The sequence below is a fragment of the Papio anubis genome, chromosome 13 (genome assembly GCF_008728515.1).
Source record: "Papio anubis isolate 15944 chromosome 13, Panubis1.0, whole genome shotgun sequence".
Taxonomy (NCBI): Eukaryota; Metazoa; Chordata; class Mammalia; order Primates; family Cercopithecidae; genus Papio; species Papio anubis.
Window position 1 is genome coordinate 27,898,132 of NC_044988.1, and position 18,208 is coordinate 27,916,339.

Consider the following 18,208-nt stretch of genomic DNA (forward strand, 5'->3'; position numbering starts at 1 on the left):
ACCACCCTGCTAGGCCAGACCTAGTGTCAGGATTACTGACAGGACCTTATAGTTCCTTCCATGTGTCAGGGATCCACTCAGCCACTTCATCTGGGGCACACAAACCTTGCCTGTGCCTCAGAGGCCCTGCTGCCATAAGGCCCATGTCTGTGGTATTTGTCTTCTTCTAAAATTAGCCTCTCCCAGACTGATGGACAGTGGGAGGGTCCAGTTCTTTTAAGGTAAGCCCCACCCCCTGCCCAAAGAGATGTGCCTTGCCCCATGGCTCCCAACAGTACAACTCCTTGGAGACAGTCTGACCTTCATACCTTTTCGGACTTTGAGACTAAACAATGCTACGGATAGAACTTCACCAGGTTCTTGGGGAGCCGCCCATCCAAGCTTGGCCTAGTTCCCTTTCGCTGTCTTCCCATTTCTACAAAGTGGTGACATTGTGCCAGAAAGTCTCCCCAAGGTCTTCTCCATCTTAGTTTAGTTGTCTTCCAGGCACAGCATTCAAAGCAACAACCCACAAGCCTCTCAGAGAGAACAAGCTGCTTTTCAGGCACAGTCACATCCTATTTTGTACAGAGCAGAGAACTTTAAATCAAAGAGACATAGAGACATAGTTCTGACTCCACGTGCCCCATGGTTACCAGATATGCCTCCTGGGCTTCCAGGTGAATGGTGCTCTTAGCTTCCCCAGGTTTGGTGGAAGCCCAAAAGCCTGGTGTGCCTCACTTGGAGTCTCTGATAGACAGGGACTGCCTTCAGAAGATGTGTTTGGAAATGAGTGGGGGCGCCTCTGCTTGTCACCGTGATTGGGGGCGTTTACTGGGCCAGAGCCAGGTGTGCTCAAGACCCTAAAACGTCCAGGGCAGAGCCACAAAACAAAGATTTTATCTCTACCAAAATGCCAAAGAGCCCCTATCAAGGAATGCTACCAGAGCCCATTCAGGCAAATCTTCCAGAATAAAGCTGCAGTCTGCCCCCAAAAGAGTACTGAAGACTCCTGAGGTTGAAAACTACATGTTGCTTTGAGGTTAGTTTTTTCTAGGTTCTATCCATCAAGGTTTCAAAGTTTTAAGGTTCAGGTTTCCTTTGGGACACCTTGTTTATTAGCCCTCCGATAGCTTTGGACTCCTACAGATAGAACATTTATGCCTTTCCAGTCCCCTTATGACACTTAGGTAGTGCTGAGATGGCCTTACAGGGAAAAAGCAGGCACGGGGCACATCACTTGTACATAAAGCAATGTTCAAGGTACACAGCATCCCTGTACCAAAGCTCATCAGTGCCAATTGTATTGTGAATTATCTTTTCTTATTTCCACAGTGGTGTCCTATAGTGTTGTTATTCCTTCTTTAAAGTCCAGCTGCCTCATAAGAAATCAGAGATTTTACTTCAAAGCTTCCAAAGGATTGGTATCCCGAAGTTCCACAGTTCATTTGAACCAAAAATTAGATGGCTCTGTTGATCAGAACAAGCAAGATAGAGGCTTTCTGATTATAAATACATTTTAGACCTGCCTAGAGCAGAATACGCATCTGGAAAACATATATTTATTTTTACAAGCAAATTACTCTGGCGTGAGGAATTCATTATAGAGTGGTAAAATTAAATGGTTACATTTCACTCATAACTTATAAGTATCAGTTTACAATGTGCATCTATGCATTGGAAGGAACTGTTGCCTGTCATTAAATATTTTCTGCTTCATGTTCCTTTTACGTCCATTAAAATGCTCGTCAGATTGGTTGACGTTACATCTAGCTAGAAGCCTTTTCCAAGTGTAAATGGAGATGCCTGTTTAAGTGAGCACTCTCCAAAAAGTGACTGTGTTAGGGAGCGTACATGGACTTCATCAGTGCAAAGGGAAGCTGGGGGCAAAGAGTGTTGATCCTGAGCAGGCTGGGCTGGGCTCAAGTGGAAGGAGCTTGCACCGGGTGCCCACATGTGCCTGGCAGACACTGCTCTGTAAGGAAGATGGTGCTATGCTGTTTCCGAAAGAGAGACTGACCTTTCAGAACGAGTTATTCTAGGCCACCTTGGCAGAAAGGACACAGAGCATAGCAAAGCTGCAGACTTTATAGCATCCATCCAGGAAAGAAGGAGAAAGAAAAGCTCTGTGGATTTATTTTGCAATCCATTTAGCAATGTCCTTAACCCCAAGCTGATTAGTAATTTCTGGCTTGGCACTTTCACCTAAACAAAGGTGGGGGTAGTTTCCTCCTTTGTTTTCTGATTCCTCCTTCTTCCCTCACTCCCTGCAGGGACCCCAGTTTTGTCCCTCTCTTCCTCTGCCTACATTGTTTGTTTGACCAGATGGACGTGGCTGGATGTGAGTGAGAACTGCTCACCACGCGCCCTGGTACTCATGGTGCTTTATCTCTGAACAGACACTGACCTTGAAGCTTAGGTTTCCATTTCAAAGCAGTCTTTAATTTCTGTTCCATTTGTCGATTGTGGTGTCTGCCGCTCACGTAGTACCAACTGTATACTAAAATTGAACATTGCTCATTGGACTTGGACTTGGGGTTTTGAAAGTTACTGTTTTCTTAGTTTAACAAAAAACTTACAAGATTCATTGCCACATGGAGAGAGAATTTGGAGCTGCAGTTTGGCCAGGTATTTTCTACTTAATGTGAAAAGAAACAAAAGAATTTGGCCCCAAATGCCAACTGTTGCTGTGCAGACTCCTGTGATAGGCCCTTTCAGAATAAAAATTAACCAATACGCAGTTCTTGAGCTTGAGAAACTTGCAGTAAAAAGAAGCCAAAAAGAATGTTAGGTAACAATAATACAAGGTAAGCTGAGGGCTCTGAAATTTAAAGGCTTTTCTGTCTACCACAATTTAAGAGATGACATATGTGAGCACAATAGCAGAAGTAGAAGACATCTGCCATTAAATTTTGTTTGTTTGTTTTGGTCTTTGGTCCCTCCCTAATGTGTTCATTCTGCCTTTGTTGGTCATCATTTTTAAGAAGTAATATCCTTCCAGAGAGCCCTCATGTACTTTAGGGGATTGCATTAGAGCTCTGGTTCTCAAAGCATGATCCCCGGACCAGTAGCATCAGCATTGCCTATGAACTTATTGGAAATACAGGTTTTCAGGCCCAACCCCAAACCTACTGAGTCAGAAGCTCAGAAGGTGGCACCCGGGAGTCTGTGTTTTAACGAGCTGTCCAGGAGATTCCGCTCTGCACCAGCGTTTGGGAACCACTGCCTTAGAGAAGGTGGACCCGCCAGTGTGTGAGGCATCTTTCCTCCCACTGTGCCCTGCAGCATTGTAGTCAGGCTGAGCGCTTGTCACTAATAGAGTTCCACTGGCAAATGAGCTCAAGAAAATAGATCTCCTTTTCGGATATTTGCTACAGATGTCTTCCTCTTAAAGGCTCTGGGAAGTCCTGCACTAAGAAGATTTCATTCACTTTAACTAGCAGCTCCCATAATTACTTGAGCACAGAATACATTGTTACCATGCGATAGATACTTGCTAATTGTCACCATTTGATAGATACCTGTCTTATTGGTAGTATTCTCTGGAACATGTTTTGGGAGAAACTTCTAGAGAGAGCTTTGTGCTATGTGCTGTCGGTCTTTAATGTGCCCTAGATAGAAACACACCTCTCCCCTAAGAGCGTGGGACTCATGCCTACCTCCTATCTAGAGAGAGCCCGACTGGAGGCCAGCACAATGAGCTCACTTGTCTTCCTTGCTCTCCACTGCATCTCTACCTTGCCTTCCACTCTCATTCCCACTTCATTCTCTGCTCTTCAGCCAGAAGATAGGGTGGCCTGCTGAGCCCTACCTGGACCACAGAGACTGCTTCGTGTCCATCCACCCGGAGTGTGGTGTTGTGTCTCCATTCTTCCTCTGAAGCTTATGCAATTAGATTACAAATGGTGTTTAGGTATCTTGTGGTCCATGCATTTTGGCAAGCTGCATTCATTATCAAACATTCATATATCCATCTTAACTAGCCTGTCCCAAAGATCAGATTTTTTCATTCTTTTGTGATTGTCTCAAAATTATGATTTCATTGTAGAAGTAAAATATCTATCATTATAGCTTTGCCTGAGTTGTATCATTTCCCAGCTTAGTTGAAAAAGTCTATGATCAGTAAAGTATTAGGCCCTTCACATGCATTATCTCATTCTCATTTACTCCTCAAAATGGATGAGGTAGAGAATATTGTGAGGTAGGTATTGTTCACCGCATGGTGTAGACAAATGGAGAAGTTTACAGATGACAAGCTTGCCCCAGTTGCACAACTAGGGGTTTACAGTGGAGTGAGATTGCCAGAATTTGAATCTCTGTTCTGCCACTTCACAGCTGTGTGACCTGGGGCAAGTTAATTAGCCTCTCTGTGCCACATTTCCCTCTTCTGAAAAATGAGGATAACACAATGTAGGCAGAAATGGCAACATCTACTTAAACCTCGTGTTTCATGGGATTGATCATGGCTTACCACCTAGCAGGGTAGTAGCTCACAGGGGTGTTGTAAGTTTTTACACTGATTTATGGGAAATACTTCGAAGGATTCTGGCATATAACAAGTTCTCAGCAAATGTCAGTGGGGAAAGAAAAGATAGAATAGTCAGGAGCATCCCTGGCACGACTAATCTAGAGTGTCTTAACAACGGCAGAAACTCAGTACACATTGTGGATGGAGTAAGTGGGTGGGTGGTGCTGCAGTTTGTCCTTTGCACCACACCCCGCCATGTGGTAAGCCATAATCAATCCCAGGAAACACAAGGGTTTAAATAGATGTTGGCATTCCTGGCTTAAAAATGCATGCTGGCCTTATGTTTCTCTTGGACCCCTTTCTGCTACCCTAATTTCTCATTCTGGCTCCAACTCTCCCATCTTCTGTGATGTTATATTTAAATTTTAAATTATAATTTATTGTAGGGTACTTGGATATCATGAGTGATTTAAAGATGGTATTACTCTAAATCCACAGAATATTTTTAACTTCATAAAAACTGTTTCAGACCAGGCGCAGTGGCTCACACCTGTAATCCCAGCACTATGGGAAGCCAAGGCGGGTGGATCACCTGAGGTCAGGAGTTCAAGATCAGCCTGGTTAACATGGTGAAACCCCGTCTCTACTAAAAATACAGAAATTAGCTGGGCATGGTGGCAGGTGCCTGTAATCCCAGCTACTCAGGAGGCTGAGGCACGAGAACTGCTTGAACCTGGGAGGCGGAGGTTGCAGTGAGCCGAGATGGCACCACTGCACTCCAGCCTGGGCGAAAGAGCGAGACTCTGTCCCCCCATCCCACCCCCACAAAAAAAAAGTTTCAGAATACTTTTCATGAGACTCGGTTTGCCTTTTGGATCCTCTTCCTCAACACCAGTTCCAGAAAAAAAAAAAAAGGAATTTGGGTACTCGAGGGATGGTGGAACCTATTTTCTTTTGAAAGAGTTCTTTCAAATTGGTTCCCTAGAGTTGAATTTTGACCAACAGCTTTGGATACTTTGGTATCCAAAGTAATGGAAATTCCTATATTGCTGCCATATCATTTCAGGAGAGGTCAAGGTCAAACAAACATTAAAGATCTCCCAGCTGTCAGTTATGCAGGTTATAACTGACGCCAGTCAGAACATCCCTGGCCAGACTCTGGGATTCCACATGGGAATCCTCGTGGTGTGGCGTGGTATAACATCAGCATACGGTCACTTCCCAGATGCAGAAATATTTCCACTGCAATGTGCAGCAGTCAGGATGACACAGCTGCTACCTTCAGACTTTTTCAGAGCAGACTATTCACTGTGAACTCATGGCCACCAGTAAGAACAGCAGGGCATCTGTGCGGGAGTGCGGTTGCCCTAGTTTCCCGGGTGTACCAGAGATTCGCTATGTGGTGTCTGGATGGCTGACTCATCCAGTTTCTCTACAATGAGGCAGTATAGGCAACATATTTTAGTCACTAATGAAACAGAGATGTGCTGCTGAGAGCAGAGGAGCTTTTCTACCAGGTGAGTACCCAGGAATATGAGAGAGCAGTTCTTCCTACACCCCACTCCCATTACCACAACAGCATCTGCAGTTTGGCCATTGACTCACCATTATTTGTAGAAGATCTGTATAAATAGCAAGCCTTAGCAAAAGGCAAGAAATTGCATCATGACCTAGGTCAATTATAATCATATAACAGCAAACACAAATATAGTGCTTAGAATGTACAAGGCACTGAAGAGCTTTGCATGTATTCATTTTGTCCTCAAAACAGCCCTGTGAGGTAGATACTATTTTTATCTTCATTTTGCAGATGAAGAAACTGAGGCACAGAGATGTTCAGTGGCTTGTCTCAAAGTCACACAGCTAGTAAATGGCAGAGCCAGGACTTGGTTTTGGACAATCCAGCCCCACTCTCTGCTTTTATCAACTATGCTGTCTTTTAATTGTGAGCAAAAGGGAGTATGGTACATCCATTTTAGTTAGATGTAAACTACATTAATATTACACAAATTTAAGGCAAGAAGTATTACTAGAGCTAAAGAGGGAGAACAACGAAAGGATCAATTTATCAAGCAGGCATACCATCCTACATATGTGCGTGCCTTATAACACAGCTGTAAGATAAAGTAAAGATTGACAGAATCAGGATACACAGATAAATCCACATAACAGCTGGAGGTTTTGACACACTCAATAAATGATGGAACAAGCAGATTAAAGAACCAGCAAATACATAGAAGGTTTGAACAATACTCTTAACCAACTTAATTGACCTAATTGTCATTGATGGAACACTGTCCCCAACAACTACAGAATGCATATGTTGAAGTCCACATGGCACATCCATCAAGGTCAGTCATGTACTGGAACATACAACTAAGCCTCAGCATATTTCAAAAGACTGACATACAGACTGTGTTCTCTGACCACAGTGGGAATTAATTCCAAAATCAATAGAAAAAGATAACTAGAGGCCGGGCGTGGTGGCTCGCACCTGTAATCCCAGCACTTGGGGAGGCCGAGGCAGGTGGATCACCTGAGGTCAGGAATTCGAGACCAGGCTGGCCAACATGGAGAAGCCCCATCTCTACTAAAAAATACAAAAATTAACCAGGTGTGGTGGCTCATGCCTATAATCCCAGCTACTCGGGAGGCTGAGGCAGTAGAATCTCTTGATCCTGGGAGGCAGAGGTTGCGGTGAGCCAAGATCACGCCATTGCACTCCAGCCTGGGCAACAAGAACAAAACTCCATCTCAAAAATAAATAAATAAATAAAAAATAACTAGAAAATCCCCAAATGTATCAAAATTAATAATACAACTCTAAATAATCCAAGGTTCTAAGAAGAAATTGCAGTGGAAAATTGAAAAAAAAAAATTAATGGAATAATGATTAAGTTGAAACACACAAAAATTTGTGGAATACATCCAAAGCAATGCTTAGAGGGAGCTTCATAGCTTTGAATATCAGAATAAAGTTTGAAAAGCCATAATTTAAGTTTTTATCTCAGGAAGCTGAGAAGTCAGCAAATTAAACCCAAAGAAAGTAGAAGGAAATAAAGGTCTATGCTGAAATCAGTGAAATAGAAAACCAGGCCTACAATAAAGAAAATTAACAGAACCAAAACTTGGTTTGGAAAGATCAATCGCAATTAAGTATAAGAAGCACCCAACACATTTCCTTTGTCTCACTTCACTACTTCCCACATACTAAATTCTGAATTACGACATTGATTATCTTTAGACTGGGATTTTTAAAAGCCAGTCCTCTTCCCACAGAAACGCTTTATGCCACTATTCAGTATTAGTTTGTCAATTCCCTTTTTGACTTTGAGTCTCTGCAAATTCTTTCTAACTATTCTCCTGTCTCTGTTTGTTCCATGCTAAGCAGATGGCCCAGAAATTAGCCAAAAGCAGGAAGAAGGTGCAGTACAAACAACTTCATCAGCTTGGTGTTATGCCTGTTCTTTTCATTCGTTTCTGTTTTACCTTTTTATATTTTCGTGTTTTTGTTTTCTGCATCCAGCAAGTTTTTGTTCAGATTTCTTTTTGAACCGCCCCATAAGCCAGCATTTCTCAAAACTCAGTTGCCGAAGGTGGCCGTTTTCTGTTGCTCATTAGTCATTTCACTTCAGAGGAACGACAGGGAGCAGATTGGAGATGCTAAATGAATCATATAGTAGTATGGAAGTTCCAACCATTCAGGAGCATCGATGTGGCAGGGACTTGAGTCTGTTCGATTATAGTTATGCTTGATTTGTGGATTTGTCAGATTGCTGGATGCAAAAAAGAAAACTCGCTAATAACCACACATGTACAGAGTTAAGCCCTAAATGAACCAGACTGCGCTTTTTGGTTGTGGAGCTTCTAGGTGCTTATGAACTACTACTCCTGGGACGTTGAGGCATTGGGGCTCTTAATGGGGTGGCTTCAGGACTGCTTCTGTGTTGCTGGGGTGGTGTGTAAAATGTAAAGACCCTCTTACCAGAACTGCATCCAAATGGCTTCATTTGCAGCTGCTATGAACATTGTCTTCCATCGGCTCAAGCAGAGGCAAATTCTAAGCGACTTCCCCAAGGTCTTTTGGTATGAGTTTTTTGCCCTATTTCTTCAATCTGTTGGGCTCCAAAACCCTTACAGAGAGCGCCACTTGCCATCATCGTTCAAAGAGTGAAATCTACTGCAGTGAGTTACTGCTTCTATAGGGGAGGAAGAAAAGGGGATTCTGCATTTTTCCCTGTAACCTAGAGGTGCTAACTCTTGTCCATGTGTCCATCCTCTGTGTGGTACCTTCAGCTTTGGCAGTTTAAGCCTAGAGTCTGTATTGCTGTTCTGGTAACTGTGTCTTGGTGCCTCTGTGTGAGCTAACCTGACTCCTTCTGCATCTGGGTCAGGGCAGTGTGGTCAAACTTTCTCTTGGTGCATTTTTTCTTCTTAGGCTCCTGAAGGCGAATCTCAGCCAATGACTGAGGTGGATCTCTTCATTTCTACCCAGAGAATCAAAGTGCTGAACGCTGACACACAGGTATCAGCTGGCTTCCACCTTTCCCAGGGGGAAGCTTAGTGGCATCGTAACTCAGAGATGCATGCGTCGGTAGAGCGGCTGTCCCCAGATGCTGGGCCCCAGTGAGCTAGAAGGTGGTGTTCACAGTGCCTGCTGCTGGATGGGGTTTGGGATTGCTTTCTTAAAGCCCAAAAACGCCCCTAAGACATGGATGACGTTTAGCATTTTCAGAAATTTTAATCAGAGGATTCATTAATGTGGACACATTCGTCTTTTAAGAAATTGGGTTTAAAATCATTCATACACTCCTGCACACAAAAACAGAAACAGCCATGCCATTCTGATTTTTTTTGTCTTTTTTTTTTTTTTTTAACTTCCCCACAAGAGATTCTACTGTTTGGAATTTCTTATTTCTTTTCACCTGCCACAGATCATTTCCTGCTCTTGGTTAGCCAAGGGAAATGCCCTCAGGCCTGGGTGGGGATCCATTAATCCCTCACCATGGGCTTTGCAGTGAGCCAGGGAGCCCACCCTGCATGTGAACATACTTGACTGGCTATGGGGTGGCAGGCGCTCTCTTGGGTCATTAGATGCCGCGCTGGACTTACCTGCCCTCTCCTCCTACCTCCAGGAGACAATGATGGACCACCCTCTGAGGACCATTTCCTACATTGCGGACATTGGGAACATCGTTGTGCTAATGGCCCGCCGGCGGATGCCTCGTTCCAACTCCCAGGAGAACGTGGAAGCCTCCCACCCGTCCCAGGATGGGAAAAGGCAGTACAAGATGATCTGCCACGTCTTCGAGTCTGAGGATGTAAGGGTTGCTTCCTTTGATCTCCTTCTGGGTTAGGTTCTCTTGACTTTTCAGAACCTGATTCAGTCTAATTCATCACACATGAAACATGTATTTACTGTGCACATACTGTGTGTCAGGCACTGTTCCAGCACTAGAGATACAAGTCTGAATAAAACAGACAGGGTACTCATCGCAAGGGCTGAAAGGAGACAGAAAAGCAATAGGTAAATATACTTAATGTAAAATTGGGTAGTGGGGAGTGCTCCACAGACAAATAAAACAGGGTCAAGGGATGGAGGGACAGGGGCTATGTCAGGTAGGGTGATCAACAAAGCCCTCGCTTGAGGAGGTGACCTTGGAGCAGAGACCTGAATAAAGTGAGAATGAGGAAGGAGCAGGTGTGAAGGCCCTGAGTCAGGGGCTAGCTGCGTTTCCCTTTGAGGAAGGGAAAGGAGGCTGAGTTATTAGAGACTTTGGGATGAGGTGAAGAGTAGGAAGAATTTGGCCCCCCTGTAGGGGTTTGAGCAGGTCTGCCCAAGCATGAGGGCATTTTGGGAGGACAGTTCTTTGTGGTCCAGGACCATCCTCTGGGCTACAGGAAAGTTAGCATCCCTGTCCCTCCCCAGCAAACAACAGCACTACCCACCCCAGTCCTTAGGAAAACCAGCTCCTCTTCCTGGCACAAAGTCAGTGATTCCTAAGCTCCATTTCTCTGGGTGATGTGGTCAACAGAGAAAATTTGTTTACAACAAAAGCCATTTTTTCATTTGGCCTGCTTTCAGGGTTGTAACCCAAGCTGCTAGTGAGGCCACTAGGCTGCAAACTGCATTAGCACCTGAGCTGCTCCTAGGTGCTCCCCTGCTTCCCCTCGCCATCCTGGGCCTCAGAAGCTGCCTCCCAGGGGAGGCCACAGCCCCATAGTAATCTTTAACAGCAGAAAACTCACCCACCGCCTGAGGACCATTGCTTTTGACCGTTCTCATGTTTTCCTCCTGACGCAGAGGAATAAGCTCTGTTTCCCACACGGAGCACAGAGTCCTGATCTGTGAAGAGAAGATGGTGTCTTGTAGCCTTGGTTCCTTCAAAGAGGCCATTCTTCTCCAGTACCTCTTTCATCTAGCTGCAGAAATTGCCTTCCTCTTGGAAGTTAGGTGTCAGCAGCCATCCTGCTTTTTTCTCCAGGGAACCAGAGCTGTCGGGGCTGTGGGCACAGAGAGGAGATGCCGACACTTACTGTCACCATCCTTTACTGGTCTTGTTCTCTAGAAAGCAGCCACAGGACAAGGTCACTGGGAGGACAGAGAGCTTGAAATACCTCTGCCTGCCATTCTCCCTACTGTTCCTGTAAAGCTGAGGCCAACATGCAAACGGGGGAAAATGAGTTTTAGGAGGTTCTCAGAAAGTTCCAAAAGTGAAAATTTGGACTTTTAAGCCTCCTGTGTCCTGCAGGCCAGTGAAAAGACAGAGTTACAGGGATCGAGGATCCCTGTGGGCCCCACCGCCACCTCCATCTGGCTAGAGCTCTTAGGGAGGGGTTTCTTCTCCTTGGGGTGCCCTTGGGTCCGCCAGGGAAGAAAGGAAAGAATGGAGAAGCAAGAGGTAAGCAAGAGTGGACCTGGAACCTTACCCCTTTGCTTTCACTAGAGCAGGGCCAGAGTGTGCTGGCTCCAGAACTGGGCAAGCTGGGCTTGAGTCCTTCCTCATCCAAGCTGTGCAGCCACTAAGCCTCAGGCTGCTCTTCTGCAGGACGATAGTGCCTCCCTCGCCAGGCTGCTGCAGCACTCTCATAGATACTGCAGTTAAAGCCTGATGTGTGGCACATGGCTAGTGGTCCATAAATCCCAGTAGCCAGTGCATTCACCGGGGGCATCCACTAATGGTGATCGGGAAGTCGACTGGTCACATTCCCAGGTATATATTTTTCAGTTTGTCTACATGCACCTCTCTGATGCCGAAAGCAATGCCTTACTCCTTCCGGTTTTACAATAGGTAGACGGTGGTAGTTCTTGATGTGACTTGTAAAGTCACCAGATTCTCACAGTGAGAAAAGTTCAGTATTTCTTTTCCCATAGCCAGCCACATGGAAAGTTCCTGTTTTGCTGTTAATAAGGTGCTTTTACCAACATTTAGGAAAGGTGGGGAAAGTGGAGTGGAGGTTAGAATTGTGTTTTTAAAACACTGCTCTAGAGATGTTCTGGTTTGGCTTTGTTTTTCTGCCCATCAGAATTCACAGAGAAGCTGTCCAGTGTGGTGGTCAGGAGGATGGGCTCTGAATTCAGCCCCCAGCCCCTTCTCAGGAAGTGTGCAGTTTAACCCCTCAACCTCCATGTCCTGGTCTACCCAATGGGGACACTAATACAGATCCATGGTTCCAAAGTCTAGAAAGCTCTGAGAAACAAAAGGGATTTTTGCAGTCAGGTGACTGATAAACCTGCCTTGCCTGCCGGGAGGCCATTTATAGGATTTGTCCAGCTTACCATGAATCTTACACATTTTGCCACAGAAATGTTACTGTGCTCTGTGTACTTCCCCAGACCCTAAGGGAGGTTATGGCACAATGTCCAGTATTTGCACCCTGCTACCTTTCTAAAATTGGAAAAGTTTTGAATTCTGAAACAGAGCCTCTTACATTCCAAGTGAAAGATTGTGGACCAGTCATACTAATAGCTGTCATAGAATTGATATGCAGATTCAGTGATGGTCCTTGTATAGCATTTACTTTTCATAGCATATACCTTGTATAGCATTTACTGCAGCATAGCCACATGAGAAGTGTTCAGTTGTTCTTGGCTGTCTGGATTAATAATGTTGCTTAATTAATGCAGGGAAAAGCTATCAAAGCCCAGTGCAGAAGTCAGTGCCACCTCCTGTAAGCTGTGTGACCTTGAGAGGTTCCTTTGTGTCTCTGGGCCTCCATCTCCTCAACTGGAAAACACAGGGTTGGACCAGTCAGAGTTCTCAACTCTGTTAGATCCAACACTCCCTTTCTACAATAAATATTTTATTAATGACCCATTACTATCCTGAAATGAAATTCATAGCTAATATAACCTCCCCTATTGAAAAATCTTTCACAGAATAATCAAATTGTGGCCATAAATGTAATATAAAGGAAAGATAAGTGGAAAGCAAGCTAAAATAAAACCATATTACAATATGTATTAATAAATGCTCTGGCGCAACCATTCTGAAAGGCATAATGAGGTAGTCAAGATGCTTATACCTACCTGATTAAGCTTGAATGTAGCAGAACACAGTGTGCAGTGGGATATCGTAAACACTTTCTAGTTGACATTTCAAATTGAGGGCTAAATAACATGTATGTGTCTACAAGCACATGCAGAATCACCATGCACAACAGCACATGTGCAGGTTGATAGGTATGTGATTTATCGGCAGCACAGATACCACAACAGCACTGATGCTGATGATTTTTCGAAGTCATGAAGCTTCCTTCTGGTGAAGTACTGAATGAAGCAAAATAACATCTTCTCTCAATTCACACAGTATTATTCTTGAAATGTTTGATGTGTATTAGAGTCACACAAAGTCTTTGTGTTTATGTATAAATTGGAGTTGAATCCTGGACTCAGATAACTGTAAACAAGTATTGCATGCTCATGAATGTCCAGTGGGATCTGTGAAGATGATGCAGGGTATAGAATGACTCATCACTGTATCAAGCTGTTTTTTGCATGGCGGGATATTCAGCATCTCTGACTCCTGTCTGCTGAATGCCGGTAGCTCCCTTATGATCATCATCATAATCAAAAACATCCCCAGTCGTTCTGAAAACGGCCCCTGGCGGGCACTGGTAGCCCCATGTAGAGCCACTGGCCCAGCAGGCGTGATATCTAGGGCTTCTTCAAACTCCAGGGGGGCCATTGTTCAGGTGGGAAGCACGCCAGGCTGCTCACCAGATGCACTGCTCTGCTGACCATCTTTCCTCTCTGGCTGCTGTTCCAGGCTCAGCTGATTGCACAGTCCATCGGACAGGCATTTAGTGTGGCGTACCAGGAATTCCTCAGGGCCAATGGGATTAACCCCGAAGATCTCAGCCAGAAGGAGTATAGTGACCTGCTCAATACCCAGGACATGTACAACGATGACCTGATTCACTTCTCCAAGTCGGAAAACTGTAAAGATGTGGGTACTTTCCTGAAGCTGTTCTCCAGGCTGGGTCAGCTGGGTAGGGGCCTGGAAAGGGGGGCACCCTGCCGCGGAAGTGAAGGCAGATCAAGGGTGAAGAGTGCAGTATTGGCAGGACATCATGAAGTCGCTCACACCCATCTCTCGCTCCCCGCTCTGGGGCCCTGTCATGAAATGCTATTGTGTATAAACAGAGAGGCAGCACATCCTCTGCTCCTGGTCATCCTGAGCTAAGTTTGGAGTGGGTCCCAGAGGCAGATAGGACCTGAACTCTGCCTGTACAAACCCTGCAATCTAGGTAAGGGCACTGAAAAAGTTAAGTAATGGTGCCAGGACAGGCACTAATCAAAACCAACTACACTTGGACAAACAGAGAAGATCTCAGGTTTCAGACAAGAGATGCTGTGGTCCTTTGGGGATGACCTGTGGTTTCAGACTGAGCTCTTCAGGAGTGCCTGTAGGAAGACGTGGCTATCTGAGCTGATCTGGCGATCTGGGGATTGTAGGGGCAAGCCGAGGGTAGGGTCTATGGAATGGTTGGAAGCCTGGAGGTCAGAAAGTTCCACATTTGTCTGGGGAATGGGGAAGTATGGTTTGGCTAGAGCAGGAGGTGGGCACAGGAAAGGAGATAGATGGGCCTGAGGTCTGGGTCAGGACTGGAGGGCCTGCAAGTCCAGCTGAGGGGTTTGGACTTGATCCCATAGGTAAAAAGAACTTTTAATGAGAAAGCGATCGTTTGATCCACTGGGGTCTGTCTGGTGTCTTAGGTCAGATTCCCCAGAAGCAGAGCCTGAGGCAGGGATTCTTGTCACGGAGGTTTGTTGGGAAAGTGCCTCAGAACAGAAGGGATGTGGGAAGCTTGGTGGTGGGACACCAAGGAAGGGTGTCCCACCTTTCTGCAAGGAGCTTCCTTCTGACCCAGAGGGAAGCTCCATGGCTCAGATTGCAGGACAGATTTATCTCACCTTGGAGCAAGGGAGCTGGCAAGCCTTTGTACCCCACGCCGGTCATTGGCCAAGGCTGGACAGGGGGTGTATGAATTCGCTAGGGCTTCTGTCACAAAGTACCATGGACTGGGTGGCTTCAACAACAGAAACCTATTGTCTCACAGACCTTGCAGCCAGAAGACTAAAAGCAAGATGTTGGTAGTGTTGGTTCCTTCTGAGGGCCATGAGAGAAGAATCTGTTCGAAGCCTCTCTCTTTGGCTTGTAGATGGCTGTCTTCACCCTGTGTCTTCACATCATCCTTTCTCCATGCATGTCTCTATGTCCAAATTTCCTCTTCTTTTTTTGATACCCATGACAGACAACCATTCCTCTTCTTACTTAAGGACACCAGCATATTGGATTAGAGCCCATATTAATCACCTCATTTAAAATTGGTTACCTCTGTTAAGACCTTATCTCCAAATAGTCACAATCTAAGTCTAAGGCACTGGGGATTGGGAAGTCAACACACAAATTTTGGGGGGATACAATTCAACCTTAACAGAAGGTGTCTCCCATTCAGCTAAGGACAGTTCTCCAGGGAAGGGGCTGACTGTGAACTTCAGCAGCTGGGGGAAGCAGACATCAACCTGTGAAGGGGACTTTATCAAGTCCCCCAAAAATACACATACATACTCTTTGTTGGATGCTTCCAAGAGGTGCAGTGCCTTTTAGTGGCATCTCTCCAGGCCTCCCCAGAGTGCAAGTATCCAACATCAACTCCTGTCTTCTCTGCCGTGCCAGTAAAGGTTGTGAAAAATCTGTGTATCCAGGATATGCACTTCCTGAGTGCACACCCAACCTTTGGTTGTGATAACTTCAGCATCACTTTTTTTTTCTTTTTTCTCAACTTTTTCTCCTTGCAGAGAAGTGTTTCTGTGTGTTTATTTATTTTTAACTCAAGAAACTTAAATGTCGGAGCGAATTGGGGAAGCACTGTGGGAGGGGGAACCTGCGCATGGAATTTGAAAAGCTATTTCTAGAAACCGTAACACACCACCCACCCACAGAGCCTCTTCCCCTGCCACTGAGGACAGGACTGAAGAAATTGAAAAAAAAAAGAAAACAAAAAACAAAACTGGTGGTCCTCGTGGTTGTGTGCTGAGGCAAGTTTGTTTATGTGAAACAAGAGTGAATTACAAAGAGTGTAGACCTGTGTGAATTCATTTCTTAAAAATTCCAAATGTGCGGAATGCTGAGAAGACAGGAACTCATCTGGGAAGTGTCTTCCCCCCAGGGAAGTGTCTCTTTAGGCGAGACAGGAATGGGGGAGAGTCTTTGATTTCTACCTACCCCAGATGGTTGCTGATGTGGGCTTTCTAAATGTTTTTCTCCTTCCAGGTTTTCATAGAGAAGCAGAAAGGAGAAATCCTAGGTGTGGTGATTGTGGAGTCTGGCTGGGGATCCATCCTCCCCACCGTGATCATTGCCAATATGATGCATGGTGGCCCTGCAGAGAAATCTGGGAAGCTGAATATCGGTGACCAGATCATGTCCATTAATGGCACCAGCCTGGTGGGCCTGCCTCTATCCACCTGCCAGAGCATTATTAAGGTACCTGAATATGGGAAAAATTAGCTGCTGTGGTAAACCTCAAGTGATGTGAAGTGTGACCCCCATCCAGTCATTAATGTATATGAACATATTCGAAGTGTCAGGCACCAAGGAAGACATAAACACAAAAGGCGTGGACTTACACTCAGGAAGCTTACCATCAAGTTACTGTTTACAGATTCTTCCCTGAAATCAATTTAGATCAGGGGAAGTTTATTTGGTTCACATAACACTACTTTCTAATAGCAGCATGTCCCTCACAGGCATCACTAGCCAATCACAGCACTCTCGCACAAAGCCCAGACTCAGCCTCAACAGAGAAGGCCTCAGCTTGGGAATCCAGACAATCACTTAGAGTCAGCCAGATACACTTGGCACGATTTAGCATCCCTGTCAAAAAATCACAGAAATGCTTCAAATCTGAGCACTTTTTCCTTCCCAGTGGCCCTGACTATGATGCAGGTGAGTTTGTCCTCCCTCAGACCCCGGGTAAAGCAACTCACATGTGCTCGTTGCCAGAAGAAGGAGGAAACTCTCTTCCAGTCCATGGAAGCTTTTTCATACCTGAGCATCCTTCCTGCTCAACCTGAACTGATGCTTATAAGGCTAAGAAGAGCTACTGGAAGGAAAATTAAATGTGAACACTTGAGAAGAAGTGAGACTTTCTTTAGACATGAAGCATTCACGTGGAGTCTTTTGAGCACATTGGAACTTGCCGATTGCATGGCCAGTGTGACTAGGATGTCCCTCCTCCATGACAGCATCTGTAGACCCCAGTAGCTCTGCACCTAGTGCTGTGGTACTGTAGGTAGACTGAGATCCCACAACTTTTTTTTGGTCCTGCAGAGGTTTCCTGAAAGACTTAGCTAGGATGTAGCTGTGTACATATGTGCATGTGTGAGAGAGGGAGAAGGAGAAGGAAAGGGATGAATTCATGCAAATAGTCATTGTGAGCAAAAGAAAAATCACGAAGCCAGCATCCTCGGCTGAGCGGGTGGGGATGGGAGGTTAAGGTGAGTGTATAGGACACACGGATGGTGCCTTTTTGTTTTTAATGAAATGGATTAAATTCTAATTCCATGTAAGATAATCACATCTGGAAAGAAATAGTCCTCTTTGGCCTCCTCTAATTTCTTTTTCTTATATCTTACACTTAAATGAATTCTACCTCTTGCTTAATACACATTAAAGATAAGATTAGAGAATCAACTTTGAACACGGATATTCATTCAGACAGGTTTAATTGGGCCTCTGTGAGGCAGAGCCGCACTCTGGGGAAGCTGGCTTGACAGTATGCATGTGGAGGATAATTAGAGATGTGCAAGGGCTCTGCGGCCCTAAGAGCAAAGGTGAGAGGCTATGAGTGATTAGACGGCCCATTTTATGTGATTTTAAAGTTGACCTTGAAGGAGTAAAACCTAGCTCAGTAGCAGAAAGGGAAGTGGCCTTTGGAAGTTTCTGCTTGAATTGATGGACAGGGGCCGGTGTTGAGTCAGGGAGAGATGGGGTCTGAGCCTGGCCTGGAAAGGCTGGTCTGGTGTTGCTGTGATCACATGGAGAGGCAAGCGGGAGGTGGGGCTGGGGAGGCAGGACCACAAGTCGCTCCTGCCAGTGAGCAAGTTGCTTATTAAACACCTTGGGTGCATGCATGAGAACTGCTGAGGGGCTGTGGGACCCAGGGATCCCATGGAGACAGTCCCTGCCCCCAGGGAGCTTGATCGGTTTGAGGAGAAGTGAAAGGACTTATGGCTTGCAGTGCTCAGTGCTG

General features: G+C 45.3%; 1 protein-coding gene across 3 annotated transcripts in view; it reads left to right on the forward strand.

Moving 5' to 3' along the window:
- The window catches only part of APBA1 (amyloid beta precursor protein binding family A member 1), a 225,626-nt gene that overhangs the window by 193,152 nt on the left and 14,266 nt on the right, over positions 1-18,208 (forward strand). For 2 of the 3 annotated variants that reach the window (XM_021927537.2, XM_021927538.2), the window contains exons 6-10: positions 7,839-7,871; positions 8,886-8,972; positions 9,583-9,768; positions 13,717-13,896; positions 16,228-16,440. In XM_021927537.2, coding sequence (XP_021783229.2) covers positions 7,839-7,871; positions 8,886-8,972; positions 9,583-9,768; positions 13,717-13,896; positions 16,228-16,440 — 699 coding nt within the window. The remainder of the gene's footprint in view (positions 1-7,838; positions 7,872-8,885; positions 8,973-9,582; positions 9,769-13,716; positions 13,897-16,227; positions 16,441-18,208) is intronic. The other variant, XM_021927539.2, reaches the window with a different exon arrangement.